At 44.3% G+C, this 26,950-nt stretch overlaps 1 protein-coding gene across 6 annotated transcripts in view; it reads left to right on the forward strand.

Moving 5' to 3' along the window:
• LOC121445340 (fibroblast growth factor 1) overlaps positions 1-3,129 on the forward strand; it is an 85,086-nt gene extending 81,957 nt beyond the window's left edge. For all 6 annotated transcript variants that reach the window (XM_041647426.1, XM_041647425.1, XM_041647428.1 and 3 more), the window contains one exon: positions 853-3,129. In XM_041647426.1, coding sequence (XP_041503360.1) covers positions 853-1,047 — 195 coding nt within the window. In that variant the 3' untranslated portion in view covers positions 1,048-3,129. The remainder of the gene's footprint in view (positions 1-852) is intronic.
• Positions 3,130-26,950: the final 23,821 nt, after the last annotated feature.

The raw sequence follows: 26,950 nt of genomic DNA on the forward strand, positions 1-26,950 counted from the left end.
CTTTAATCCCTGCACTCAAGAGGCAGAGAGATTTCTGTGAGTTTGAGGCCAGCCTGGTCTACAAAGCAAATTCCAGAACAGACAGGACTGTAAAACAGAGAAATCCTGTCTCAAAAAAATAAAAAAAAAAAAAAAGACTATGACCTTAACAGGTTATGAATCTATATCTGTAGAGCCTTATACATTCTACATGTGCACGAAGAGATAGGGGAGTTTTGTGAAATGTGAACAGTTGTCTAGAGTTGGGAACATCGCTCTGTGGTAGAACATTTAACTAGAATATACAAGGTCCTGCATTTACTCCCTGGCAATATATCAAACTGTTGCACGAGGAGCGTGGCCCTTTGTTCCCTCCATCCTGCTAGCTTACACCCAAAATAATCACACAGAAACTATATTCATTTAAACACTGCCTGGCCATTAGCTCTAGCCTCCTATTGGCTAACTCTCACATCTTGATTTAATCCATTTCTATTAAAATTAAGAAGTATAGTTCTTTTCAGAAACAATAGAAATAAGTTAGATTATTTTTTTCTTTCTCTAAGTGTCTTGTCATGGTGGCACATGCTCATGGAAGGCAGGTAGAAGAGAACCAGGAGCTCAAGGCCTGTCTGAGAGCAACAGAAACACACTGAAGCTCCTCTGTGTGTTTGGATGTGCAAAGCACATTTCACATAAGTATTTGTGTTCATAACAACACTGAGGCAAAAATCCCAGCCTTTTAGTGACAATCACCAGTGTGGGGAGGAATCTGAGATCCTCACACAGCTGGTGAACAAGAGAGGAAGGGAACCCTGTTTCAAACCACTCACTAACTGTTCTGTCCTCCTCCCCTTGGTTTTTATCCTTTAGCAGACACCAGATGAGGAATGCCTGTTCCTAGAAAGGCTGGAAGAGAACCATTATAACACCTACACATCCAAGAAGCATGCGGAGAAGAACTGGTTTGTGGGCCTCAAGAAGAACGGGAGCTGCAAGCGCGGTCCTCGGACTCACTACGGCCAGAAAGCAATCTTGTTTCTCCCCCTGCCGGTGTCTTCTGACTAGGGGGATCTGCCTGGGTGCTCCCTATTTTGGTTGACCCTAAAATGTTCCCTTGACCATTGGCTGCGCTAACCCCCAGCCCACAGAGCCTGAATTCGTAAGCAGTGCTTCTAAATTGCCAGCTCACTTTTCTGCTGAGCCCTTCCCCTGCCAGCACAGTTTGGAACAGAAGGACCAAGTTGCTTCTATGGGGCCAACTGGCTGGTCAGTCTAGGTCTTGGTTTGGATTTCCGGTTGCCTCCGGGCACCTGCCGCAAGCTGCACCTCAGGACACAAAGATGAGGCCGTGTGAAGCCTCCAGAGGGATCTGAGAAGTTGGTCCTTAGCAGTTCCATGCTCTTTCCCCCTACTGAGAAAGCCCTGGTTTGACTACCCCAGGCACCTAACAAGTCTACCCTTCCCCCACCAGCACCCCACAAATATTAGCAAAGAAACCGATAGTGAAACTGGAGGAATTCTATGATAGAGACAGAAATCCTCCTCCCACACCCCCTCCCCCATGCACAGATGGCACTTAAAACCAAAAGGGAGTGGCATTTCCGCGGACGGCCTAGAAGCATGGGATCTCAGCATAGCTTAAGAAGGCTCATCCCAGCAGTAGGTGTTACCAAGGAAACCTCTACACTCAGGGGATGAGCCCTGGAAATGGTTTCTTGATAACAGTAAGCACAGTGATCTAGGGTTAAGAGAGTAGGTGTAGGAGCAGTGAGAAGGGTGCCTTCAGCTGTGGATGCTAGCCTCTAAAACGGGGAGATTCTAAACACAAGGAGAGAGAAAGGGAAAGCAAAGCCATGGCATGGTGTGCTTGGTCACCAAGAAACATTGGGGTCCCAGGATGATGCCCCCAGAATCGTACATGCATATAGATCACCTGAGGATTTGGTTTGGATATGAAAGCTGATTTGACAGGGCAGGTCGGGGAGCGCTGTGTTCGGAAAGGGCTCCCAGGTCCTGTAGATGTTGTTGGCTTCCCCACCACGCTTTCAAGGGCAGAAACTGCTATTCAGATGAAGGTTCCTCAAACCCCACCCTCCTCTGCCTCCACCACCTGGGTCCCTGGACATTCAGGCAGTGTGCATGGTAGTTAAGCATGGTTATAAGGCACTTTGGCCCAGGGCCTATAAAATGCCCACTTAGAAGACATAAAGAAAGCATACCTCAAAAAAAAAAAAAGACAAAAAAGTTAAACCTCACCAATAGGCTTTCCCAAGAGACCATTTCTGTTACCGTTATGTCTCCGAGCAGGCCTCCTCTTAAAGTAAACTTGGCCCAAGTGGCCATCAAATCAGAAACACTATTCATCTCTGACATATGACACAGATACCGTGGGAAGGCCTTTCACACGCCGTTTCAACGTACTGTGAGACTGTATATTTTCGTCACATTTTATATAGCTTGAAGGAATTAAACGGATTCTCATTCAGCCAGAGACTAATAACAACTGTGTGGGAGGGGTAAGCTACTTAATTATCTAACACACTACGTTTATGCCTGAGGCTTTTCTCCTTTGTCTTCTACTGTGTTTAAAGACGGGTATCTAGGGGCTGGAGAGGCGGCTTAGCAGTTAAGAGCGTAAGGCTCCCACAAAGAATAGTTCAGTTCCCAGCATGCACATCCCATGCTCACACCTGGTTCTAACTCCAACTCCAGGAGCCTGATGTCCTCTTCTGACCTCTAGGGCTACTGCATGCACAAGTACAAACCCACACCCAGATATGCACACATTTTTTTTTTAATCTAAAGCAACAATATGGTGGCTGTGGGTTAAAACCAATGAGAGTTTTCACTTGTTTGACAAGGATCTACAGGAATCATTCCAAAAAAAAAAAAAAAAAGTTCTTATAACAACACGGTCATATTTAGGATGGGAGAGAGATGATGAAGCTCTGAGAGTTCCCAGTGCTGATGGAGGAGCTGACCTGAGTTATCTGACAACATGGTAAATAATAACGTTCTGTCGAATGTGGTGGTGCACACCTTGAATCCCAGAATTTAGGAGGCAGAGGCAGGTGGACCTCTGTAAGACTCAGTTCAGCCTGGTCTACACAGCAAGTCCCAGGACAGCCAGGGGTAGGTATATAGAGAGTCCCTGCCTTTAAAAAAGATTCATAATAATTATAACAATGTTTTGCTTTTTTATAATAAAATGATTCATGACCTTTTTTTTTTTTTTAGTCTATAACTTGGCTAATACAATTCTGTTTTGTTTTAGTAAATCTCAGACACACAGGGAATGATAAAACATGGGTTACTATGCCTTTGTATAATGATTTGAAGATGTGGCCAGGAAAAGTCTACAGAGAAGCAATCTACGATACTTAGAATAGTCGTTAGTTTTTCTTATATGAACCAAACCCAAGGATAACATTGGCCAAGACAAACTGAAAACCACCGCACACTGATGAACGGAGTCTGTGACTTCAGAGGCTCAAAGCACTGCTGTGCCCTGTGGCCCTAACAACCAACCAAGCCACCATCCATGTGTTTGCTCAATAGACACTGAGGCCCGGGGTGTGTCAGGCATTGGATGGTGGCCCCTGGGGACCATGCCAGTCTGGCATCCTCTCCCTGGGCATCTATTCATGAGGAGAGAGATGCTCTGGATTAATTTCTCCAGTCAAGTAAAAACCCAGGCTGCATAGATTCCTACTGAATCAAAGTCAATAGTATGCCCTAGAAATCCCGAACGGTAGATAACCCCCAACAAAGTGATAGGGGACAAGCTTGGCAAAGTAAACTCAGGACTTTCGGTGTTAGCCCTGTGTCTGCCTCACGGGAGTGGACTAGCTTCCAGTCAGGAAAAGAGCTGTCGGTTCTTGCAGAAAGGGAGCAGTAAGCGGGTCCCTGTGCTGTTTGGAACATTGAACGTGGGAGCGTTCGGTTGTGCAACTCTCTTCCATAACTCAGTCTCAAAGCCATCTGCTTGTCACGTGCCTCTCACATGCACTCAGTTCCAAGCTGACGGCAACAAGGTGTTCAACGCTCCCTACAAAGCATGAGGAGCATATGGGCGTTTGACAGTAACATCCTAGAAATGGAGCCGGCCGTTTCCCCCAGTGGCCGCCAGTGTGTCCAGACGAAAAGCTAACTGGTCCATCAGCTGCCATGGAAGATGAGGCCCCTGCTTTGCATTGAAGGCAGTGGCACCCAAATCCCCAGCTCTGCCCAGAACACTGCCTAAAGTCACCACGGTCCCTGGCTGCGGAGCAGGCTCTGATGAAGACGCCTGATGTTGTTTACCCCATCCCTCCCCCCGTATCACACTCTGCACCTTATAGATACTAATAAATGTTGTGTTAATGGGTAACACGTCTCGGGTTTCTAAGCGTATCTCTATGGAAGGACACTGGGCATCTCGGAGGTGACATCAGGCATTCCAGGGAGTCAGCTGCGTCTTTTTCTACAGTCATCCTACTATTAAGTAGGAGATGCTGAAGGTGAATGAGAAAAGCTAAAGTAGAAACAGTTCCACCTTGTTTGGAAGCAAGGCAATATGAGGGATTTACTATATCTTTGGAAGAGGAATCATCTAGAAACTTACAAGCACGCTTAACAACTCAAGGACTTTTTCTTCCTTGTACACAGTGTGCGAGATCATACAGCTATTGTCAAGTTGACAGGCTTCTACTTAAGCTAAGATATTATGAACTGGAAAAAATTTAAGTAAAATTAAGGATTTACTCAAAATTTTCAGTCAGTGTCAAAGGGCTTTGTCTTAGGATGTGATGTGATGTGAGAATTAAGAACAGGCACTCTGTTGCCTAGCATATGGCAGAATTAACGTTCTCCCTCAATGGCTGTCTCTTTTAAATTCTCTCTCTCTCTCTCTCTCTCTCTCTCTCTCACTCACTCACTCAGTCATGCACATGGACCACCTAGAAAAATAACCAGGCAGGACTGGAGTAGAGCTGAGGAGAGAGAGAGGTGAGGAGAGAGAGAGCTTCCCCGGCAAGCTCGAGGCCCTGGGTTCAATCTCCAGCCCCACAAAAGGCAGAAACTAAACAGATGGGCAGCCCGCACTCACGCTACAGTGACAATCAACCCTCCTTCTCCTTCTAATGTTGCTTGAAGTCCTGGGAGGTGACTCAGCAGCTAAGGTGCTGCTGAGCAAGCCTGGAGACCCCAGTTTGATTCACGAAAAGGTGGAAGGAGAGAATCCACTCCACAGGGCTATCCTTTGACCTCCACAAGTACACCATGCGTGCCCCCAAATGATGGAGGAAGGTCATTGGTTAAATAAAAAGAAACTGCTTGGCCCTCATTGGTTAGAAGATAGGTGGGAGGAGTAAACAGAACAGAACACTGGGAGGAAGAGGAAGTGAGCTCAGACTCCACAGCTCTCCTCTCGGGAGCAGATGCCTCAGAGAGACGCCATGCTCCCAGCTCCCAGGCAGATGCACGCAATGAAGCTCCGACCCAGGATGGACATAGGCTAGAATCTTCCCGGTAAGACCGGTGCACACAGTTTATTAGAGATGAGTTGATCGGGATATCAGAATTAGCCAGTAAGGGCTAGAGCTAAAGGGCCAAGCAGTGATTAAATGAATACAGTTTGTGTGCTGTTATTTCGGGCATAAGCTAGCCAGGCAGCCGGGGTGCTGGGGACACAGCCCCGCCGCCCCTATTTACTACACCCAAATAACAATAAATAGTAACAATAATAATAATATTGTAAGTTATCTTAAGTGGTACTTCAGAGTTTTGGAGTACCCCCACCACTCACCATTATAACCCAGAACATAGAAACCCTTACATATACACCCGGCTGAAACACAATTTCACAAAAAGTATGGGGTACGTTGTGTTCTTTCTGTGAACTAAAAGGTCAAACCTAGCTCGATTCCAGACCACAGCTTTAATGGGTCACAGCCACAGTTTGAAAAATGCTAGCTTAAAGCAACCGTTCTCCTTTCCAGAGATGAAGAGGCCCAATTATGATTCTGCGCCACGACTGTAGTGTTTACAAAGACATAGTTCATTCTGGAATAAATAGGACAAGGGGACATCCTGTGATACAGGCACCATCTGTTCCGAAGCTTGCTGAGTTCTCTGAGCCATGAGCAATGCAAAATGAACAAAATGATGAGATGCCCCGAGCATCCGCTGCGGCCTCTGGGGCAGGTCCTGCTGGGAATCCTGGAGACTCAGGTCTGCTTCCTCTCCCTGGAGAATTCTCACCCTTTGGCTATTAGGGTCACTCCCTCCCTGACTCTCACAGTCTTTATCTCTCTGATCTTTGTTGGCCACAGAGTCCTAGTTCATTATTACTTCTATGAAACGCTGAGGGGGGTGGTTATACCTAGGGCCTTTGAGTAGCAGCTTCTGGAAATGATCTTCTCACCTCTTATCTACCTAAGACACACACACAAAAAAAACCTTACCACCATGACTCAGTACTGAGGCAAACACCACTGCTGCCCCAGTACAGCCTGTACACGAAGTTTGAAATTGCATTTTTGATGAGCCAACTTTTAGAAGGTGACTCTCTGCCTTTTAAATGCTTGAGGGGTTAGGAGAGCTGAGATTGCCCCTTAGGGGTGCCCTTGACCACAAAGAGCAAAACAAAAATGATGTCATCACTTTCAATGCTTATATGATGGAATTCCTGTTTGCCGAAGGGCTAGGGAGAGGACTCAGGCCCACGGCACAGGGACATTCTTGTCATATTGGCTACCATAGTAACAGTGGTCCCTCCATTCAACAACAGCAAAATGGTGTCTTTCTACTTTTCACAAATTAAGTTTTTTTTCTTTTTCCATGCTCGTATGTATATGTGTGGTGGGCACATGAGTATGGATGTTGTGGATGTGAGGGGAGGGTATTGCATTCACAGTGTGTGACATACACATAAAGGCACAAGGCTGTTGTTGGAAATCATCCCCCAACAACAATGTACCTTAGTTATTCAGACAAGGTCTCTCAATCGACTCAGAACTCACCGATGCAGCTAGTCCTACTAGCTAGCTTATTCTGGGGATACCCTGTCTTTACCTTCCGAAGCTGGAATTATTGCATGCAGACCATCATACTCATGTTTCATCTGTGTATGTTCTGGGGATTCAAACTCCATTCACACTGGCACTATGAACGCTTGAACTGCTGAGTTATGTCCCCAGCCCACAAAAGTTGTTAGGGGCCATCATGACACTATAGGGCGACTGAAGCCCAAATGAACCGTGAAACTACGTATTCTCCATCTCAAAAGCACTAGAGGTAATTTCTTTCACAACCAGTAAAATGACATAATCCCCCTCCCAAACCTGTCCTTTGCTCCCCAGAAAGAATTTCCTTTTGCCATTGCACATAAAACTCACTCTAACTTTCAGCCGGAGCTGGAGGCGCAGGGATGTGACATCAGGCCGTCTCACCGACTCTACTAACATCCCCTCAAACTTTGGAGGCCCTATGCTAGGACTGCTGGAAGCTCGCCAAACATCGGTTCCACTTTGCAGCTGACATCGTGACCATGACATATTCAACTGTTAGCTTTACACCCTGGTTAATAAAACAGGAAATGAGGTCACACACTGCCCGAAGCCAGACAGGGGTTTGCTTCACCCAAGCACATATTACAGGACCTAATTTGGGGGTCTTCTGATGGGGCTTGAATGTCTGTGATGTGGGGAGGAGGTATTTTCCAAATCACTTCCTCCTCCTACCCCATTGCACCACACGGGCTAAATTTACAGAAGCAGCAGCTAAACGCCGGTGTCCGCTTTATGACATAAACAAGCAAAACCTCACCCTCCCCTAGCCTCAGCGAAGGGTAGGGGCCTCCCTGCTGGGAACTCCATTCAGTTTAAGAAGCTCATTCACTTGGTCCAAGTGTTTGAGGATGTGGGTGTAGAAAGGCAATGTGCGCAGGAGTGGACTTCGTTTTGGTTTTCACGTTTTACATTTTCCTGCCATAGGGAAATGCAGACCAGCTTCTGTGTGAGGTGGAAAGTCAGGACTCTGAGGGTCTGGGGACACCAGCTAAGCATCTGGCAAACCCCGTGGAGATGAACAGGAAACTCTATGTCACTCTCAAAACAGGACACCTGCATTGAGAGCTGGACAATGGCGCCAGCTTTAGAATGGGCCAGGCTTTCTCTGACACCACAGGTGCTCCAGGAAGGCTCTGAAGGGAGGGCAAGCGAGAGGAAAATGGGCGCTACCAGACTGTCCCCCACATTTAACTGAGTCAAAGAGAGACGGAGTTTAAGATTGCTCGACAACGTGCATGACACTTGGACCTCTGGGGGTGCCATCCTCAAAAGCAGGAACAGGAAGTAGAAGCATCTACCCCTAATGGTGCACTAACACATCCATTTATTAATCATTTACTGTCTATGAGTCAGCATTAAAGCAGGAGACAGGATTCACATCAATAATGCGAACAGGGAGGTCTTAATGGCTAAGGGAGGGAAAGAGATCCTTAGAGATCTAAGGATCACTGCAAAGACAGGTGCAAGGAGCAGCTGCTATTCCCAGGGCTGAAGAGAGGAAGCAATAAACTTGAAACTGGTGCCCCCTCAATGAAGAGATGCGGGCTGTACTGGGAGCATGCGTCTGTAGCCCACTGGATGACGCTTTAGGAAGCTTCCGATCGGAATGCTGGTGAAGCTCTGCAGATGCAACTTTCTAGACAGTAGTAACAGAGACTGTGCGCCACCAGGTCTCCATAGATAGTGCCCCAGCAATAGGGGAAGCCCCAGGAGCCACAACAAAAGCCCTTCTCCAACAGCGTCCCTCCAGCGCCCTCTACTGGCAACCCTCACAACACTGGTGGAGGAGAAACGTTTGCAGTCCTGCTCCAGTGTCCCAAAGCAAAGACAGAGTGGGGATTGGGAGCAGACAGGTCATAAACAGACAAGGCATAATCATGGATAATCATAGCTCCTACACTGTGCCAGACCTACAGAGTTTGAAGATTAAAAAAAAGTATGACCCTTCCTCCGAGAAAACATGGTGCTGGAGAAAATCTTTATCAAAGTGTTGATATTTTTAGATTCCTTCAAATTAAAGAATGTTACTGGCAGGTGGGCACAATGGTACACACCCATAGTCCCAGCACTTGGTGGGTGCTGAGGCAGGAAAATTATGAGCTCAAGATTACATAGTAAGACCATGTTTCAAAAATAATCAAAATAACAAAAGCTACTAATTCTCTAATCATCTCAGAAGAACTTCTTCATGGGGTTAGTTATCACCTAATTTAAATAACCTTGGGGCTGCAAAGATGGTTCAGCTGTTAAGAGCACTTGTTACTTTTGCAGAAGATCCAGGTTTGATTCTCAGCGCCCACATGGTAGCTAACAACTGTCTGTAACTCCAGTTCCCGCAAATCCAATGATATACTACGGTGGTTTGAGAACGGCACCATAAGTTTATATGTTTGACTATTATGGTCGTTTCAATGTAATTGGCCCCCATAATCCCAAAGGGAGTGGCACTATTAGGAGGTGCGGCCTTGTTAAAGCGGGTGTGACCTTGTTAAAGGAAGTGGTCCCCGTTTGGGCAGGCTTTGAGATCTCTTTTGCTCAGGCTTCACTCAGTGTTATAGACAGTCCATTTCCTGTTACTTTCTTTCTTTTTTTAAAAAAAAATTATTTATTTATTATGTATACAATATTCTGTCTTTATGCCTGAAGGCCAGAAGAGGGCACCAGACCTCTTTACAGATGGTTGTGAGCCACCATGTGGTTGTTGGGAATTGAACTCAGGACCTTTGGAAGAACAGGCAATGCTCTTAACCACTGAGCCATCTCTCCAGCCCCTCCTGTTACTTTCTGACCAAGATGTAGCCTGCACCAAGTCTGCCTGCACACCACCATGCTCCCTGCCATGGCAATAATGAACTGAGTGTCTGAACTGTAAGCAAGCCACCTCAATGAAATGCTTTCCTTTGTAAGAGTTGCTGTGGTCGTGGTGTCTCTTCACAGACATAGAAACCCTGACTAAGACACTGGTCACAGACTCCTGTCCCCCCGGAACCATAAGCCCCAGATAAACCTTCCCTCTGTGAGTTGCTGTGGTCACAGTCAGTGTCTTAGACAATGAACAAAAAAGGACTAAGACGCATGCAGGAGAAACACTCGTTACACAGCAACAAAATATAAACCAATCTAAAAATTTTAAATCAGCCTAGATCAAAATAGATTGAAGAAGACTTTTTTGGAAACTGACTACCAGACATGAAATCTGGTTCTTCTCTTAACTGACTTTGTAACTTTGGGAAAGTCACTGTACTTAATCCATGGTACACTGAATCCAAGGGTGCTGTTTTGTTTGTTTGTTTGTTTTCATTTTTGTTCTGACCATATGACTCCTCATATATTTTGAATGGATTTTTTATTGTTTTTATTAAATTATATATTTTTTTCCGTTTCCCTCCCTTCTTCCCTTCTTCCTTTCTACCCTCTCCCATGATCCACATGTTCTCAATTTACTCAAGAGATCTTCTCTTTCTCTACTTCCCATGTAGATTAGATCCATGTATGCCTCTCTTAGGGTCCTCTTTGTTGTCTAGGTTCTCTGGAGTTGTGATTGTAGGCTGTTTTTTCTTTTCTGGTTTATGTCTAAGAGCCACTTATGAGTAAGTACCCATAGCCCTGTGACTCTGACACAGTTGGCATCTGAAGGTACAAGCTCTGCTTACAAGGTTCCATCCTGTCTCTGATATGTGTAGTCCATAGAGGGGAGCCACAAAAAAAACCTCAGCCTTCCCACTCCCTGGCCTGTCACTGGCTTGACATCATCCCAGGAGGGGCACACTGGTTAAGTTGGTCACTTAATCACTTGTGCAGCCTTTCAACATTTATTTCAAGACAGGGTCTTGTTGTGTGGTCCGAACTAGACTTGACACTCCCTTCTTCTCTACCTCTCAAGTGCTGGGATTATAGACATACAATATACTTCATTTTTTTTTTTTTAGTTTTTTATATTCTGTTGGTTGGTTTGTTGTTTGTTTTTCTAGACAGGGTTTCTCTGTGTAGCCTTGGTTGTCCTGGAACTCACTCTGTAGACCAGGCTGGCCTCAAACTCACAGAGATCCACCTGCCTCTGCCTCCCAATGCTGGGATTTAAGGCGTGTGCTACCACTGCCTGGAGTCAATACCATACTTCTTAATAACTCTTAATTATATATCAAGCCTGGAGATGACAGTGGTGCACCAGAAAGTTCTTTGCTAGAGCTTATTGTAAGTACATCATTCTCCAAATCTTGGCCATTTTCATACTGCTTCTCAAAGGCTTGTTTGCCACATTAGCCCTTTATCTGAGGGTGGGACCTCTAACTCAGGCAATTTATCTATTTATTATAAATTTATTATTTAAGATAGATTCAGTTGTATCTACTGCAGGGCCATTGTCAGATAGCCTACAATGTTCACAAAGGGTTATTAATTGCCAGTAGACTGTGCACATTTTTAAAAGCATCCATTAAAAGACCCATAGCCCTTAAGCTCTCTTTGTGAGTCACCTTTCCTAGGTGACTGTAGCTACCAAGCCTCATCAAAGAGGCCTCTCCTTCCAGCAACCTGAAAACCATAGCTGGACACAATGCCAAGATCATGGGGAATCCATCCCCAAGAGATACATCTACATCACAGCTCTGCATTGGAGGTTCCAGGAACATCAAGGCAGAGGAGGCAGAAAGAGTGTAAGAGCCAGAAGAGCAGGAAGTCTGCGGTGAAACAGCCGCTCTTAGAAACGATGCATAAACAAGACTGCAAAAGTGGCAATATCAACAGACATGCTAACGAGGAAGGGGAAATTTTCACAGGGTCCTACCCTTTTAGACAAAGAACAGCAGGGGTCTACAGACTGCTGAGAGAAGCCACTCCCAGGAAAGAGTCCCCTTGTTGGTTGTCCAATGCAGTGTGGTCAGCCTTGAAATCATATATACACCACCAACAAAAAGTAATTCAGAACATACACATATATGTGTGTATACATATATATTTGTGCATATACATATATATATATATTTGTGGTTATATATACATATGTATGCAGCAATCAAAGAAAGAGAGGCTATCAATTTGAGAAGGATGGGAGGGGTTGAAGAAAGGATACCTGGGAGGAGCAGGAAAACAGAAAGGGAGGGGAAAAGTGATGAGTTCATATTTTAAAATATGAAATAAAAGTACACATTAAAATAAATATATAGCTAACAATAAAATGAACATCTGTGTATCATGTGTCCCATAGAGACAGTCTGCTTCAGGATGAACTCTGTACAAAAGCTCACACAGAGAAATATATCCAACATTCTCGGGCCATAAAACAGTGGGTCTTAACTTACTCAAGAGATGTCTTGAGGAAGTAGGCTGACATCGAAGGCAGAGCAGAAACTGACCCAGATGAAGAAGTATGAGCAAGGCCTGTAAAGCACATTCCAGACAGAGGCAGCAGCCAGGACAAGTCCCTGTGGCAGAGAGAACACACTAACAGTGAGACTCAAGTGTCAAAACCAGGCAGGGGTGGGGAGCATGGCATGAACGAGACTGTCCAGGGAAAGATAGAGAGAAGAAAGTTGAGGCAGAGGGAGCTCCACTAGCAACATCTGTAAAGAACTGTGCGTACAGCTGAACTGTAACACATCTCTAGACTGGCTGCCAAAGAACACAAATAATCAGTATCCGTATGCATGTATCTGGCCTGGGTTCAAATCCAAGAGTCTGTGAAATGTATTCCAGGCTTGAAAGTTTAGAGGCTGAGGTTACATTTGCTAAATATTTAGATCTTCTACTGAGGCTTTTGTTCATTATATCCAGCAGGTGGAGTACAGGAAAATGCTTTTGGTTCATAACAAATCCCCTTTCACACAAAACGGAGACAAAGTTTTCCCCACGGCCATGAGTGACAGCTGGAACAGGAAGAAGTGGAAGTGAAAACATGGCGGAATTGGCTTCTTACTCCAGATAGTCTGCACTGGGTGCTTCTGTTCAAGTTTGGGGAGCTTTATTATTAACCAATCCAAAAAGAAACAAAGCAGTTTGAAAATAGTCACACATCGAAACCCACATTCTTTGCAAGAAAGAAGAGAAGAGGCAGCTGGGAATCTCTTCAGAGATGGCACTAGCTCCAGAGTTGGGCAAGGAACTGAATGGACGGAGACATCTTTATCTGGGTAAGAAAACAGAGAACCGCAAGCCTTTCTCACAGACTGGAGGAGAAAAACACAACAGCTTGGAATACACTGAAGAAAGTATCCCCTGAAAGTCTCTAGGTCACATGGTGAGCCCCAGGGACAGCAAAACAATCTGCTAAGGATTGAGTGGAGAGTATTTCTGATTCCTGTAAAAATATGGCAGATTCTTTATCATGACCACTAAGAATTGATCTTGATCCATTCAGTAACAGGATGGAGACCAGCCTGCTTGACAATCAAACAATACAACAGTCCCTGCTATGGAAGAAGGATATTAACAGACCCTGAAGAATCAAACAGAAAACACTATTGAGGGGTTCACACTGCTGGAGAGTGTGATATACACACGTGTCATTAGAATGTAGCGTGAAGATGCTGACAGAAATGTGTGCAGGATGCTACAGGAACACAGGTAGGAGGAAGAGTTCTGTCCAGGGGAGCGAGAGAAAGCTTCCCAGAGGATTAACTTGGAACTGTGTCTGAAGAGATGAACAGCTGCAGTCACTTATCTGCTATGTGCCGTCCAAAGCACTATGCTGAAGCCTCCTCACCAATGCTACAGTGTTGAAGGGTGACTGGGCTATGAGGGCATTGTCCTCATCGATAAGATTTGTGCCTCTATGACAAAGACTCCGAAGACCTGCCTTTTTTCCTGCCATTTAGAACACTGTGACAAAATCTTAAAGAGCTATACTATAGTCGGTGATGGGAAGGGCTAGAGAAATACACTATCAGCCTAGACTTAAGGCATCTCTGCAGGCATCAGGAGGAAAAAGCTCTCCTTGGGGCTATGATCACTATCTTGTCCTCAAGAAGACTGGGGACACATGTGTATATGATCTGCCTGATGCAGGACTCTCAGCCTGAGAGACAAACACAAAAATTGGCCTGTGACCTTTGAAGAACACTGAGCAAAGGCAGACGGAAAACTCTGCAGGCTCAAATCAGGGCTCCATGTTTACTGCACATCTAATCGGTAGCTCACAACCCAAAACTACTTAGAAAAGAAAGAGATGATCGTGGGAAAATGGCACCACTAACACACAAGAACTTCAGGAGCTGAACTACCCAGATACACATAAATCCTATCCGTTGTTCTGTCTCCTTGTCTCTTTCTACCCCATCCCTCCCTTCCTTCCTTCCTTCCTTCCTTCCTTCCTTTTTATCTTTGAAGTATCATCTCATGTTCTATTACAAACTGACCATAGCTCAGGCTGCCCTTGAACTCCTGATTGTTCTTCCTCAGCCACCCAAGTGAAAGGATTACAGGTGTGAGCTACTGCACCATGCTCAATATCTTTACAGTGATCAAACACATTTTTCATAAAAAGACTTAATTTTGAAGAACACAGAGGTCATCACAAAACAAAACAGATTTAACTCAGAAAGGAACTAACTCGGGCTTCAATGGAAAAAACAGAAACAATGGACTTCTGAGTCTAATGGGCAGAATTTTCAGAAATGACGGGCAACTCAAATGATCATGAAAGATATAACTATAAAATACAGGATAACTAAAAAATAAAAACATAATAACAACAATAAAGACTATGAAGAACTTGGAGAGAATCTAAAACCAATCAGAAGCAAGGGCAAAAAAATTAATCTCAAAGCCACCAGAGTAAGTAGTAAGACTTTTGAGTTGTTATCTTCCTGGCCTGCGAGCAATGCCCAATGCTCACAGACACGGTGTGGACAGAGGAGGGAAGTCATTGTCTCAGCCACTGACAGAGCCAGGGAGCAGAGGTCAAGGCTGAAAATGCAGACGGAACCTGCAGGGAAAACACGGGCAGCAGCAAAACCATGGAAGAATTACAAATGTGAGCATAAACTACTCAGATCCCTCATCAGAAGCTAAGCCATGCAGATGGGGTGGAGACCCTAAAGGACTTAGTGGGAAAATGGACAGAGGCCAAGAAGAAATCTGATCCTGGATAGTGGACCAGTCTTCATCTAAGCCAAGTATAGATTCCATCTGTGAGCAAGTCTTGTGGCAAAACAATGGAATCTTTAAAAAAACATATCTATTACTAGATGGTGGTGGCACATGCCTTTAATCCGAGCACTCGGGAGGCAGAGGCAGGCAGATCTCTGTGAGTTCAAGGCCAGCCTGGTCTACAGAGTAAATTCTGGGACAGGTCCCAAAGCTACAGAGAAACCCTATCTGGGGGGAGGGGGGACACAAATCACCGTGCATTTACTTGTATTATTGTTAATTTGTGTGTGTGTGTGTGTGTGTGTGTGTGTGTGAGAGAGAGAGAGAGAGAGAGAGAGAGAGAGAGAGAGAGAGCGCGCAGAGGGTGACACTGGATATCTTTCTCTATCGCTCTCCACCTTTAAGAAAAGTACATTTAAGCCGGGCTTTGGTGGCGCATGCCTTTAATCCCAGCACTTGGGAGGCACACACTGGTGAATCTCTGCAAATTTCAGGCCAACCTGGTCTACAGAGCAAATTCCAGGACAGCCAGGACTACACAGAGAAACACTGTCTCAAAAAACCACAAAAAGAAATATACATTTATTTATTTATATGTGTGTGAGTGTGTGTGTGTGTGTGTGTGTGTGCGTTTGACCAGGTGACCACAGCACATGTGTAGAGGTCAGGAAATAACTTGTGGGAGTCCCGGGATCAAACTCAAGATGTCAGGCTTGGCAGCAGGCACCTTTACACACTGAACCATCTTCACATTATCTTTGGAAACAAAGGCTCTCATTGAACCTGGCACTCATTGATTGGATAGACTGGCTAGCCAATGAACTCTGGAGAGTCTCATGTCTCTACCCCACCACCATTCATCACTCTCTTTATTAGGGTTACAGAGGTTTATGCCCTCACCCAGCTTGTATGAGGGTTCTGGAGACTGAGAGTCGCGTATGCATGGCGGATACTTTATCAACTGAGCTGTCTCCCGACTCTAAAAAATTAAATCTTCTAGGCTTAAAATATCAAAGATAGAGGTCAAAACTATCAAAAAGCAGGGGGCGGGGCACAACTTAGAAACAAGAAAATCTGAGACTGACTTCTCTCACTGCTGAATACTCAGCTAGCCACCAAATGACATAGAAACAGGTGAACCCCCAAGGAGCCGGGGGAAATGCCAGGATACGAAGCCATAGAACAATGGATCTGGGCTGTCGTACAGCACAAGGGTGATCTCCTGCTCAACCCAAAATGTAATGATCCTCAGAAGAACATAACACAATCTAGAGTTGCCATCGTGTATTTTCTACAAGTCCTGATTTTCCACCAGAGTTACCACATGCACCGTGACATACTGAACTGTGCTGTACTCAGGGGAAGAGCCGCCCACAGAAACGGGTTCTGAGTAGTTCCAGATGGTGGGTTAGGAGGCAAAATCTTTAAAGCAGTTAGTAAAACCAAACTCGGAAAAATTGGAGGAAAATATGATGTACTGAATGAACGGTGAGGAACTCTAAACACAGAAATGGAAACTAAAGGACAAAATAAATATAATAATAATAGAGAAAGCTAGAATGAAAACGAACTAAACTGAAATTTTGTGAGTCCACTATACGCACTCAGCCAAAAAGCTGGGGACAGACACTCAGTGAACATAAAGACACCAACAGAGATGCCAAACCCAAACAGCAGAACACCTGGAGTCCCAGCCCTCAGAAGGTGAGGCAGAAGGATTGCCAGGAGTCCAAGGCCAATCAGGGCTACATCATGTGACCCTGTCTCAAAAAGAGAACAAGACAAGGAACAAAGCTGAATGAAGAAAGCCTAGGAGACCTGGGGGACAATACCTACATGCTCAGGACACAGATCACTCCCATTCCGAAAGGGGGCGGACCTCATGAGATGGCTCAGTGGGTAGAGGCCCTAACTACACCATGGGAGCAACCTGAGTTCTATCCTTCAAGTCCATATAGACATGGAAAAAGAGAACCGACTCCTCCAAGTTGTGCTCCGACCTACACACATGCACACACACAAACATATGCCAGGAATAAACTCATAATAATAGAAAACTAATTTATTAAGAAAATTTAAAGAGGCCAGGTATGGTAGCACATACCTTTAATCCCAACACTCAGGAAGCAGAGACAGGTGAATCTCTGTGAGGTTGAGGCCAGCCTGGTTTACACAGAAGAGTTCCAGGCCAGCCAGGTCTACACAGAAGAGGTCCAGGCCAGCCTGGTCTACACAGAAGAGGTCCAGGCCAGCCTGGTCTACACAGAAGAGGTCCAGGCCATCCTGGTCTACACAGAAGAGTTCCAGGTCAGCCTGATCTACACAGAAGAGTTCCAGGCCAGCCAGTGCTTTTTCTTAAATAAACAAACAGAAAATTTAAAGAACTATTTCCTGAAAACTTTCCAAAGAGACTCAGGAAAATGGGGGCGGGGGTGAAAGTGTCCACTCTGAGTGTAGTGGTGGTTTACACAGTCATTAAATCTCTCCAACTGCAGAGTATAAATGTCTGTATAAAATGTGTCATATACCTTATTTTAAAAGGGAAGTGGAAGGAGAAATGGGAGACCACCGTCAAGAGCACGCCCTATTCTTATAGAAGCTGATTCCCAGTAGGTCCATTGGCAGCTCACACCCTCCTGTAACTCCAGCTCCCAAGAGATCCCGCGTGCCTGGCCTCCGTGGGTGCCTGTACCACAAGCACATATCTACACACGGGCACACACAAAACTAAAGTAGAGAAAGTAATCTTTTAGAAGGGAAATGAAATAGAACACTGCCTGCCATTTAAAAACCCCAAGTATGTAATATCTGAAGAGAATATGAATGAACATAAAAGTAGCTCTGGAGAGAGTATCCGAACATAGGATGGTCAGATAATGACAGGTACATAGGCATGAAGATGAGAAGGGGGCACAAAGGTGCAGGACGAGGAACCAACAGACCATGGAGAGGTGGGGGGTGAAAAGCCCACACAGTGAGGATACCAGTTTGATGAGAAGCAAGAAGCCAAAGATCCCAGAGGCTCAAGACGCCCCGCACAGTGCCAACATCCTTAAGGCAGTGCAACAGAGGGACCACCCTACTTGCGTCTGGAGGGAAGAGTGGTCACGTATCACGTGGCGGTTACAGCAGCAGCTGACTTTTCAATGCAATCGCAATCGTAGGAGCAAAGAAAGAAAAGGCCTGTCTTCAAAGAGCTGAGCGAGCATAACCATTAACCTCCCTGCCATGGGGACCCCGTTACCACAGTAGGTCACTTCTGCACTTCTGCTTCCGGCTTTCTCATTACCTCTTTGTTCCCAGCCCTTCAAAATATATGCAGTCTTGAACTGTGAAGGGTTTTATTTAAAGTAAACAGTGGTTAACATGAGCGAGGTGTTAATGGCATGGCGGACTACTGTGAATGGACAGTGTTGATTCAAGTCATTTTTATTATAATATTACTAAACTATGCACAAATACGTAAAGCAAGGTGAACATTTCTTATGTGTATATTTTATACAACTATTAAAACCAAACACTTATTTGACACATAAAAGACTTGTTTATAATTTTTTAAACAATTACAAAGCCAATAAAAAGATACAGTATGAACACACAGATGGCAGAACGTTCTCTATTCCTACCTGTGGATGGTCAGGCGGGCTGCTTCCAGAGTCTTGGGCGCTGGGGGGACAGCGCAGCCGTGCATTTTCTGTACAGCTCACTCCAATAGTGGAGTGGCTCTGAAGGAACCAGGGTTAGAGTCAGGGGTTGAAATCCACGTGTGATATGGGCGGATGACTTATGGTCCTGAATGTCTGCCTGTTGTGTGGTGAAATGGGGAACACGCAGGGCTGCCATGGGGGTTCAGGGAAGAACATGAGGAAAGCTCTCAGCCCTCACCCAGCACGTACGAAAGGGCTTTGCGTGACATCGCTCTCAGAGCGGAAATCTGGGCTTCTGGGTGAGTTTACCTCTCCTCCTGTACCAACTTTTTGGGACTTTTTGTTTGCTTGCTTGCTTATTTGTTTCATTTTTCGTATTAGGAATCAAATCCTAGGCAAGCCCTCTACCACTGAACTACACTCCCCAGCCCTATTCCATTTTGAAAAACTAGTCAACTTTAAGGAATATCCACACCCCACCCCCAAAAAAATCCATTTGAGGAAAAACTCAACGAAGCTAGGATGCACAGAAGTACTCAAAACAGTGAAATGCCAATGCCCAAGCACCAGGCTCTGAGCAGCCATTTTATTCTACAGAAGTCTCTTCCACTTTGCCATGGGAAGACCTTTGGTCCTTGTGGGAGCACACCGCTGGGACCTACAGGAATGTGACCAGAGTGCAGCAGTGGGGATTCAGAGTATATTAACAGTGCTTCTAAAAGTTTCTTCCTGAAACACTAACACCACACACACACACACACACACACACACACACACACACACACAGAGGCATGCACGCACACACACACACACACACCACCAGCATACTGGAAATGGAAGCATTTAAGCCAACTGAATCACTTGGGCTGAGAATCTTCAACTTCCTGGAAAACTAGGGTAGGATGTGATGAAAGATTTGTTACATTTAGAAACAAAAGAACAGTTTTAAACACAGGAAAGGAGGGTTATTTAGTCTACAAAGAGGACAAACCCAACTGTACGGAAGAACTTTATAACTTTAGTTTCTGTGGGACTGACATTTATGCTAGGAAAGGCTGGACGGAGCTCCTGCCATTACTGCTTGGTTTATCAATGAAGGGGAATTCACTAGGGAAAGGAGCAACAGGGGAAGAAAACCCTCCTATTGTTTAAAGACATAACTAGTTGGGCTGGAGTGTAGTGATGATTGTAATCTATTCCCTATTTGTGACAGGGTCTCACGTAGTCCAAGATAGCCTCAGATTTATTCTGTGTCCAAGGATGACCTTGAGTTTCTGATCCTCCTACTTCTACTTCCCAAGTGTTGGGACTACAAGCCTGTGTCACTGTACTGAGTGTATGTGCTGCTAGGGCTTGAACTCTGGGCTGTGTGCATGGTAGACAAGTTCTCTACCAACCGAACTCTATCTCCAGCCCTCCCCTGGTTCAAACTGTCTCAACGTGGATTTACTCTAGAGGGTGAGGGATTACCTGAGCTAGTGGGGTGCAGGTGGGTTCGGACAGAGTTTCCACGGAATCAGGTGCTGCAGCGTGGACAAGGTACTCCCTGTTTGGTACTTCCTGCCCCTACTTAGCTCTTCCCAACTTGGCAAACTCTAGCTCACACAGGCTGGTACTACATGCAAACTCCTTAGCAAAGATCACCTCTAGACCCAAGCAACAAACAGCATTCCACAGGCTGAGGAAGCAAAGACAGAGACCAGCATCATGCAGGCCTTCAGCCCTTCCCTCAGTGTCTACTGAACTCACAACCAACCTGACGGCCCCTTCTTCTCCTGGGGAGACCCAGGCAGCTAGTGAACAAAAAACTAATGGAATTCATTCCTCAATATAAGTACAAAGAACAATGACTAGACTCAGACAAAATACCAGATTTTTAGAAACTGGAATCTCCCTCCTTCTAAGAGTTTATATTTAAAAGTAGAGGTGGAGAAGAAATTGGAATCGGCAATTCTGATGAATAAATTAATATAATTAGTCCATTAATGTACATAGCAATATACTCATAATAGCCAAAAATAGAAAACAACCCAAGTGGCAGAGAAATGTAGAAAGAAAAGAAATACACACACACATGTATACATGATATATGTCTTTAAGATGAGTGAAATAAATCTGGCTTCTTGGAGCATGTCTGTACTCCAGCACTTTGGAGATAGTGGCAAGAGGATCAGGAGTTTAAGGGAATCCTCAATTATAGATGGAATTCCAGGACAACAGGATGATGTAAGACTCTATCAGAAGGAAAATTTTTTTTAAAAAAAAATGCTAACACAGGCTACAACATAAGGTGAAATTTGAAATCATTAAGCTAACAGCAATAAACCAGACCCACAAAACCAAATATTGTACAAGTCCATTTATGGATATCTAGAAATGAGCAAATTCATAGAGAAAAAAAAAAAACTACAGATTGCCAGGAGCTGGAGGGAATGGGAAGTTATTCCTTAATGTTTTAGCGGTTTCTATTTAGGTGCAGAAAAAGTTTCGGAAATCAAAGAGCAATGGTTGCACAACACTAGATGCAATCAATGCCACCACACTACACACCTAAAAACAGTTAAATGAACCAGTTAATGTTGTATCTATAACATTGTAGGTATGTGTGCAATGCATAGTAAGGTAGTTTATGTAGATAGATATGCCACACATTTTTTTAAAAAAAGCAGAGACCCAAATAACTAGAAGCAATCGAAACATCCTTCAATAAGTAAAATAATGCAAAAAACTGGCACATCTATATTTTGGAATAAAATGGAACAAATTATTGCCACATAAGAAAAAGATGCATTATAACTGGATATCTACATGTAGAAGAATGAAAATAGACCTATATCTATCACCACGCACAAAACTCAAGTCCAAATGGATCAAAGACCTCAACATAAAGCCAGCCACACTGAACCTTATAGAAGAGAAAGTGGGAAATAAACTTGAATGCATTGGCACTGGATACCACTTCCTAAATATAACCCCAGCAGCACAGACACTGAAAGAAACAATTAATAAATGGGACCTCCTGAAACTGAAAAGCTTCTGTAAAGCAAAGGACATGGTCAACAAGACAAAATAACAGCCTACAGAATGGGAAAAGATCTTCACTAACCCCACATCAGACAGAGGTCTGATCTCCAAAATATACAAAGAACTCAAGAAACTGGTCACCAAAAGAACACATAATCCAATAAAAAAAAAATGGAATACAGAGCTAAACAGAGAACTCTCAACAGAGGAATCTAAAAATGACTGAAAGACACCTAAGGAACTGTTCAATATTCTTAGTCATCAGAGAAATGCAAATCAAAACAACTCTGAGATTTCATCTTACACCTGTCAGGATGGCCAAGATCAAAAACACTGATGACAACTTATGCTGGAGAGGTTGTGGGGGAAAGGGGACACTTCTGCATTGCTGGTGGAAATGCAAGCTGGTACAACCCCTTTGGATGTCAGTGTGGCAATTTCTCAGAAAATTAGGAAACAACCTTCCTCAAGACCCAGTAATACCACTTTTGGGTATATATCCAAAGGATGCTCAATTGTGCCACAAGGACATGTGCTCAACTATGTTCATAACAGCTTTGTTTGTCATAACCAGAACCTGAAAACAACCTAAATGCCCCTCGACCAAAGAATGGACAAGGAAAATGTGGTACATTTACACAATGGAGTACTACACAGCAGAAAAAAATAACGACATCTTGAAATTTGCAGGCAAATGGATGGAGCTAGAAAACATCATTTTGAGTGAGGTAACCCAGACACAGAAAGACAATTATCACATGAACTCACTCATAGGTATTTTTTAAACATAACACAAAGAAAATCAACCTACAAACCACAATCCCAATGAACTTAGACAACAATAAGGACACTAAGAGAGACTTACATAGACATAATCTACATGGGAAGTAGAAAGTAGAAAAAGACAAGATCTCCTGAGTAAATTGAGAGCATGGGGACCTTGGGGTAGGGTTGAATGGGGGAGGGGAGAGGCAGGAAAGGGAGCAGAGAAAAATGTAGAGATCAATACAAATCAATTTAAAAAAAGAAAAAGAAAAAAGATGCATTAAACACAAGGGCATTAGGTTAAGTGAGTCACATTCTCAAAATGGGACCGAGACCACACCGGTGGCTTCCAGCACATCGTGGAGGATGGCAAAAGAAAATGCTTTGGTGTGATGGGGCCTGACTGCAGTGGAAATAAATACCATGAATTCATACAGTTATAAAAATGCATAGGGACCAGCCATCAAAATTTCTAAAGCCAAGCTCCAGAAAGGTGTGGTAGAAAAACTGACAACTATTGCTTCTGTTGTTCCCATATCTGCCCGTAAGTGCTTCCTCTCCCAAGCCACTCTGTTTCCCATGGACTTCTCCATCTCTTAAAATTGACCAAAGATCATATCTGGGAAACATGCCTTGTAAAACTGTAACAAAGGGTCCGTATTTCTATTCTTAGAAGGGGCCCGTTTCCCTGCATCTCGTCCATCTGCAATCAGCTTGTCTTTTCATCTTTCATGTCTTTCCTGTACAAAACTTTTTCACTTGGGAACAAGAAATGTGGCTATGTCCCAGAGATAACGTCCCAGAGTCCTGGGAAACATCAGGCTACATATCCAACACAGCACGAGCAGGTGCTCCTTCCTTCTCCAGAGGGAAAACTTGGAAGACGTGTGTTCTCACAGCTCAATGACCCTAGGTGTTTAAAGACAAGACAGAAATCCTGAAAGTTTCATGTGTGACTCTGGCGACCTGGAAACAGCCTGTTTCTCAAGATTGCAAATAGATCCTATCAAACCGACATAAAAGGCTGTTGGGAATTCTAGATCCAGACCTCTGGTCTCAAGAGAAGAACACCAAGTGAAAGCTCCCAGCTATTTTATGTATCTGTGATAATTTATGCTGCACTGGCTTCTCTGGCCTCAGGAAGCCCTGTGGGACATTATTTATGGCAGCTGCAGGCTATGAACTGGAAGAACTGGGGAGGAAGCAAGCCAAGCACCCTGCTTTATCTCCCTGTGTACTTCCTCGCCTCCCCTTGCTGTGCTGGGGTGTCACCCAGTGAGTGAGTATTTTACAAGCAAGCCATTCATCAGAGCTCCTAATTAGGAAGTTGGAAGGTGGGCCGCTGGAGACTGTCTTGCTATCTTCCAACACCTCATCAACCTCATCACTGGTCTTGTGGAGGGCGGGAGGCTCAGGAGCAACTTCGAGGGATCATTCCTTACACTCAAACAGAAAAAGAAACAGAAGCACTTTGCTTTAAGAAATGACCCACAACCGCCCCCCTTCTGACCACAAGCGTTGTGCCAGGTCATGAACCAAACAGGAAGGCCAAGACAAGAAGAGGAAGAAGTGCTAGGCTTTCCTAAATGTAGGAACATCCACCTTTACCCAAAGGGAAGGAGAGAAAGCAAGAGAAGAGGCCCGTTTTCCACAGGCCTTTTAGTAAGGATGACGTCCTGATGCTCCCTGCGTGAGATGCCCACAAAAGCTACACATTTTGTGGATTTGGAAATGAGACCAAGTATTCCTTTTCTTTTACTCAACTGAAAACTCTGTGTGTGTGCGTGCGTGAGTGCGTGCATGTGTGTGTAAAAAGCCTGCATTTTAAATACATAAATAAACCTTGAGGATATAGATCACATTGAAGCCGTGTCCATTATCCCATGACTGGTGAACCCAAACATGAAACTATTCACTCAACCAAACTTTTCTTCTCCCGCCCCAAGTCTGACTCCAGTATTCTAGAAATGGAGGAAGCAATGAGACTTTACTGAAACAAGCTCCTGGTGAGAATAGAAGGAAATGGGCCCAAAAGGTCTTGCAAAGCCCTGGATAACATTCAAAACTAGATTTTATCTGACTCCATGACACTCCTGCTTGCCCACAGGGACCAAGGTCCCTTCCTTTGTTGATCACCTATTAAAAGAAAGGTACAGAGTGGGCTGGCAAGATAGCTCAGTGGGTAAAGTCACTTGCTGCTAATCCAAGAGCCAAGATCTGTAAATAGAGAAGATTCAGGACAAGAGTAGAAATATGGACCTTCTACTGTAAATTCACAAGACACGTTTCCCAGATAGTGATCTTTGGCCAGTTTTAAGATATAGAGAAATCCATGGGAAATGGAGAGGGTCTTGAGAGAGGGGTGTAAGGGAGGAAGCTTATGGGGTGTTGTTAAGCAGTAATATCAATTGCTGTGATTTCTTCTACCCTACATTTAAAAGAAAAAATAGACCCCAGGATCCACATGGTGGAAAAAAGAACTATCTCCTGCAAGTGATCTCTGATCTCTGTGCATACAGGCACAGGCATACACACACTCACTAAATAAGTAAATAAACTGCAATAGAAATATTTTTACAGAAAGATTTGAAGCTTATTTTTAAAATCAAATGAACCACTAAGAAGTTAAAAGATGGCTTCTCAACCATACTTGCTTCATTTAGTCTAAAGCGAAGTTAGCAGAGTTCTGTAATTTCTGTTTCTGGATCTCTCCAGAAGGTTCTAATAGGCACCTTTGTGGTCTAGTAGAATGGAGAGGATGACTGCTGTGGTACAATGGTCTGTACCCTGTCACTTGTATTTTAAATAAATGCTGATTGGCTAGTAGCCAGGCAGGAAGTATAGGCAGGGTGACCACACAGGAAGTAGAGGCAGGACAATGAGATTTCTGGAAAGAGGGAAGTTTCAGTCTGCAGTCGTCACCCAGACACAGGAAGCCAGACACAGAGCAAGCAAGATGTGACTGCCTCACCAAAAAAGACAGCAAACCACAAGGCTAACACAGACTAACACAGACAAGTATTATGGGCTAATATAAATTATAAGAGTTAATAAGAGGGGGCTGGAGAGATGGCTCAGCAGTTAAGAGCATTGCCTGCTCTTCCAAAGGTCCTGAGTTCAATTCCCAGCAACCACATGGTGGCTCACAACCATCTGTAATGAGGTCTGGTGCCCTCTTCTGGCCTTCAGGCATACACGCTGAAAGAATATTGTATACATAATAAATAAATAAATATTTAAAAAAAAAAGAGTTAATAAGAAGCCTGAGATACTAGGCCAATCAGTTTATAATTAATGTAGACCTCTGTGTGTTTATTTGGAACTAAATGGCTGTGGGACCTGGTAGGACAGAAACCTCAGTTAACAGATGCCAAACATGGCAGAAATACTCAGACATTTTATTTCATTTTCTCGAAAACTCATGGTGCACTTGGGCATAATGCTAGACAAGCAAGAATACTAATGCATGATGGAAATATTGACATTGGAGATGATGAAAAGCAGAGATCTGCAGAACAGGCCCAGAGCATGTGCACAAACCATAGGTTGCTCCACTGGAGAACTATGGAACGATACAGGCCCATGTCCTCCCCATCTTCCACAATCTCTTTAGGTTGGTCTTCTTCCTCAGGGTCTATAAGAGCCTCTTCTAGCCATCGTGGGTGTCTGTAGTTGTTTTCATGCCTTCAAGGAAACTTCAAGACTGATTCCCAACCTGCATCTGAGCTCTTGTAGAGAGTTGTGGGCCAGTTGGTTCAACTTCCCACTGAGCACTGACCGGTGGATAATAAACCACTTGCTTTCCTTTGGTCCCTATCTGTTTCCCTTCCCATACTGACCAGGAAGATTCTGAACCCCAAAGTACAAAATGGTTCCTGTGCTGTTTTCTCAGTCTTGGGAGGCCAGAGAATCAGCATATCATATAGACATGCCCACTCAACCCTGGGTTGGGGGAACAGGCATGGGGAAGGGCACTCCTTGGTGGTGGGGATGAAGACAAGAAGGGGCTGTCTAAGGTTAGAGAGACTGATCAAGGATCCTCCGAGGATTCCCAGGGGCTTTTAGTACTTACACTTTCTGTAATTGTTTGTAAGACCTGCTTTGTGTTTACAAGATATTGTTACAAAACATACACAAACTTTGTTTAAGAATTCATGGTATCTTATAGCCTGAACTGGCCATCTCCTGTTATGGGATGTTTGTACACTGTGTGAAGATATATTGTTGTGATTGGTGTAATAAAAAGCTGAACAGCAGCCAATAGCTAGGTAGGAGAGATAAGCAGGAATTCTGGGCAGAGAGAGGAAGGGGAGGTAATAGAGAAAAAACAGGAGACACCAAGATCCAGAACAAATCAAACACACAGAATAGGAGAGAGGTAAAAAGCCAGGTGGCAGA

The sequence above is a fragment of the Microtus oregoni genome, unplaced genomic scaffold, assembly GCF_018167655.1.
Source record: "Microtus oregoni isolate MIOR12 unplaced genomic scaffold, Mior012 000176F_ref0000478, whole genome shotgun sequence".
NCBI lineage: Eukaryota > Metazoa > Chordata > Mammalia > Rodentia > Cricetidae > Microtus > Microtus oregoni.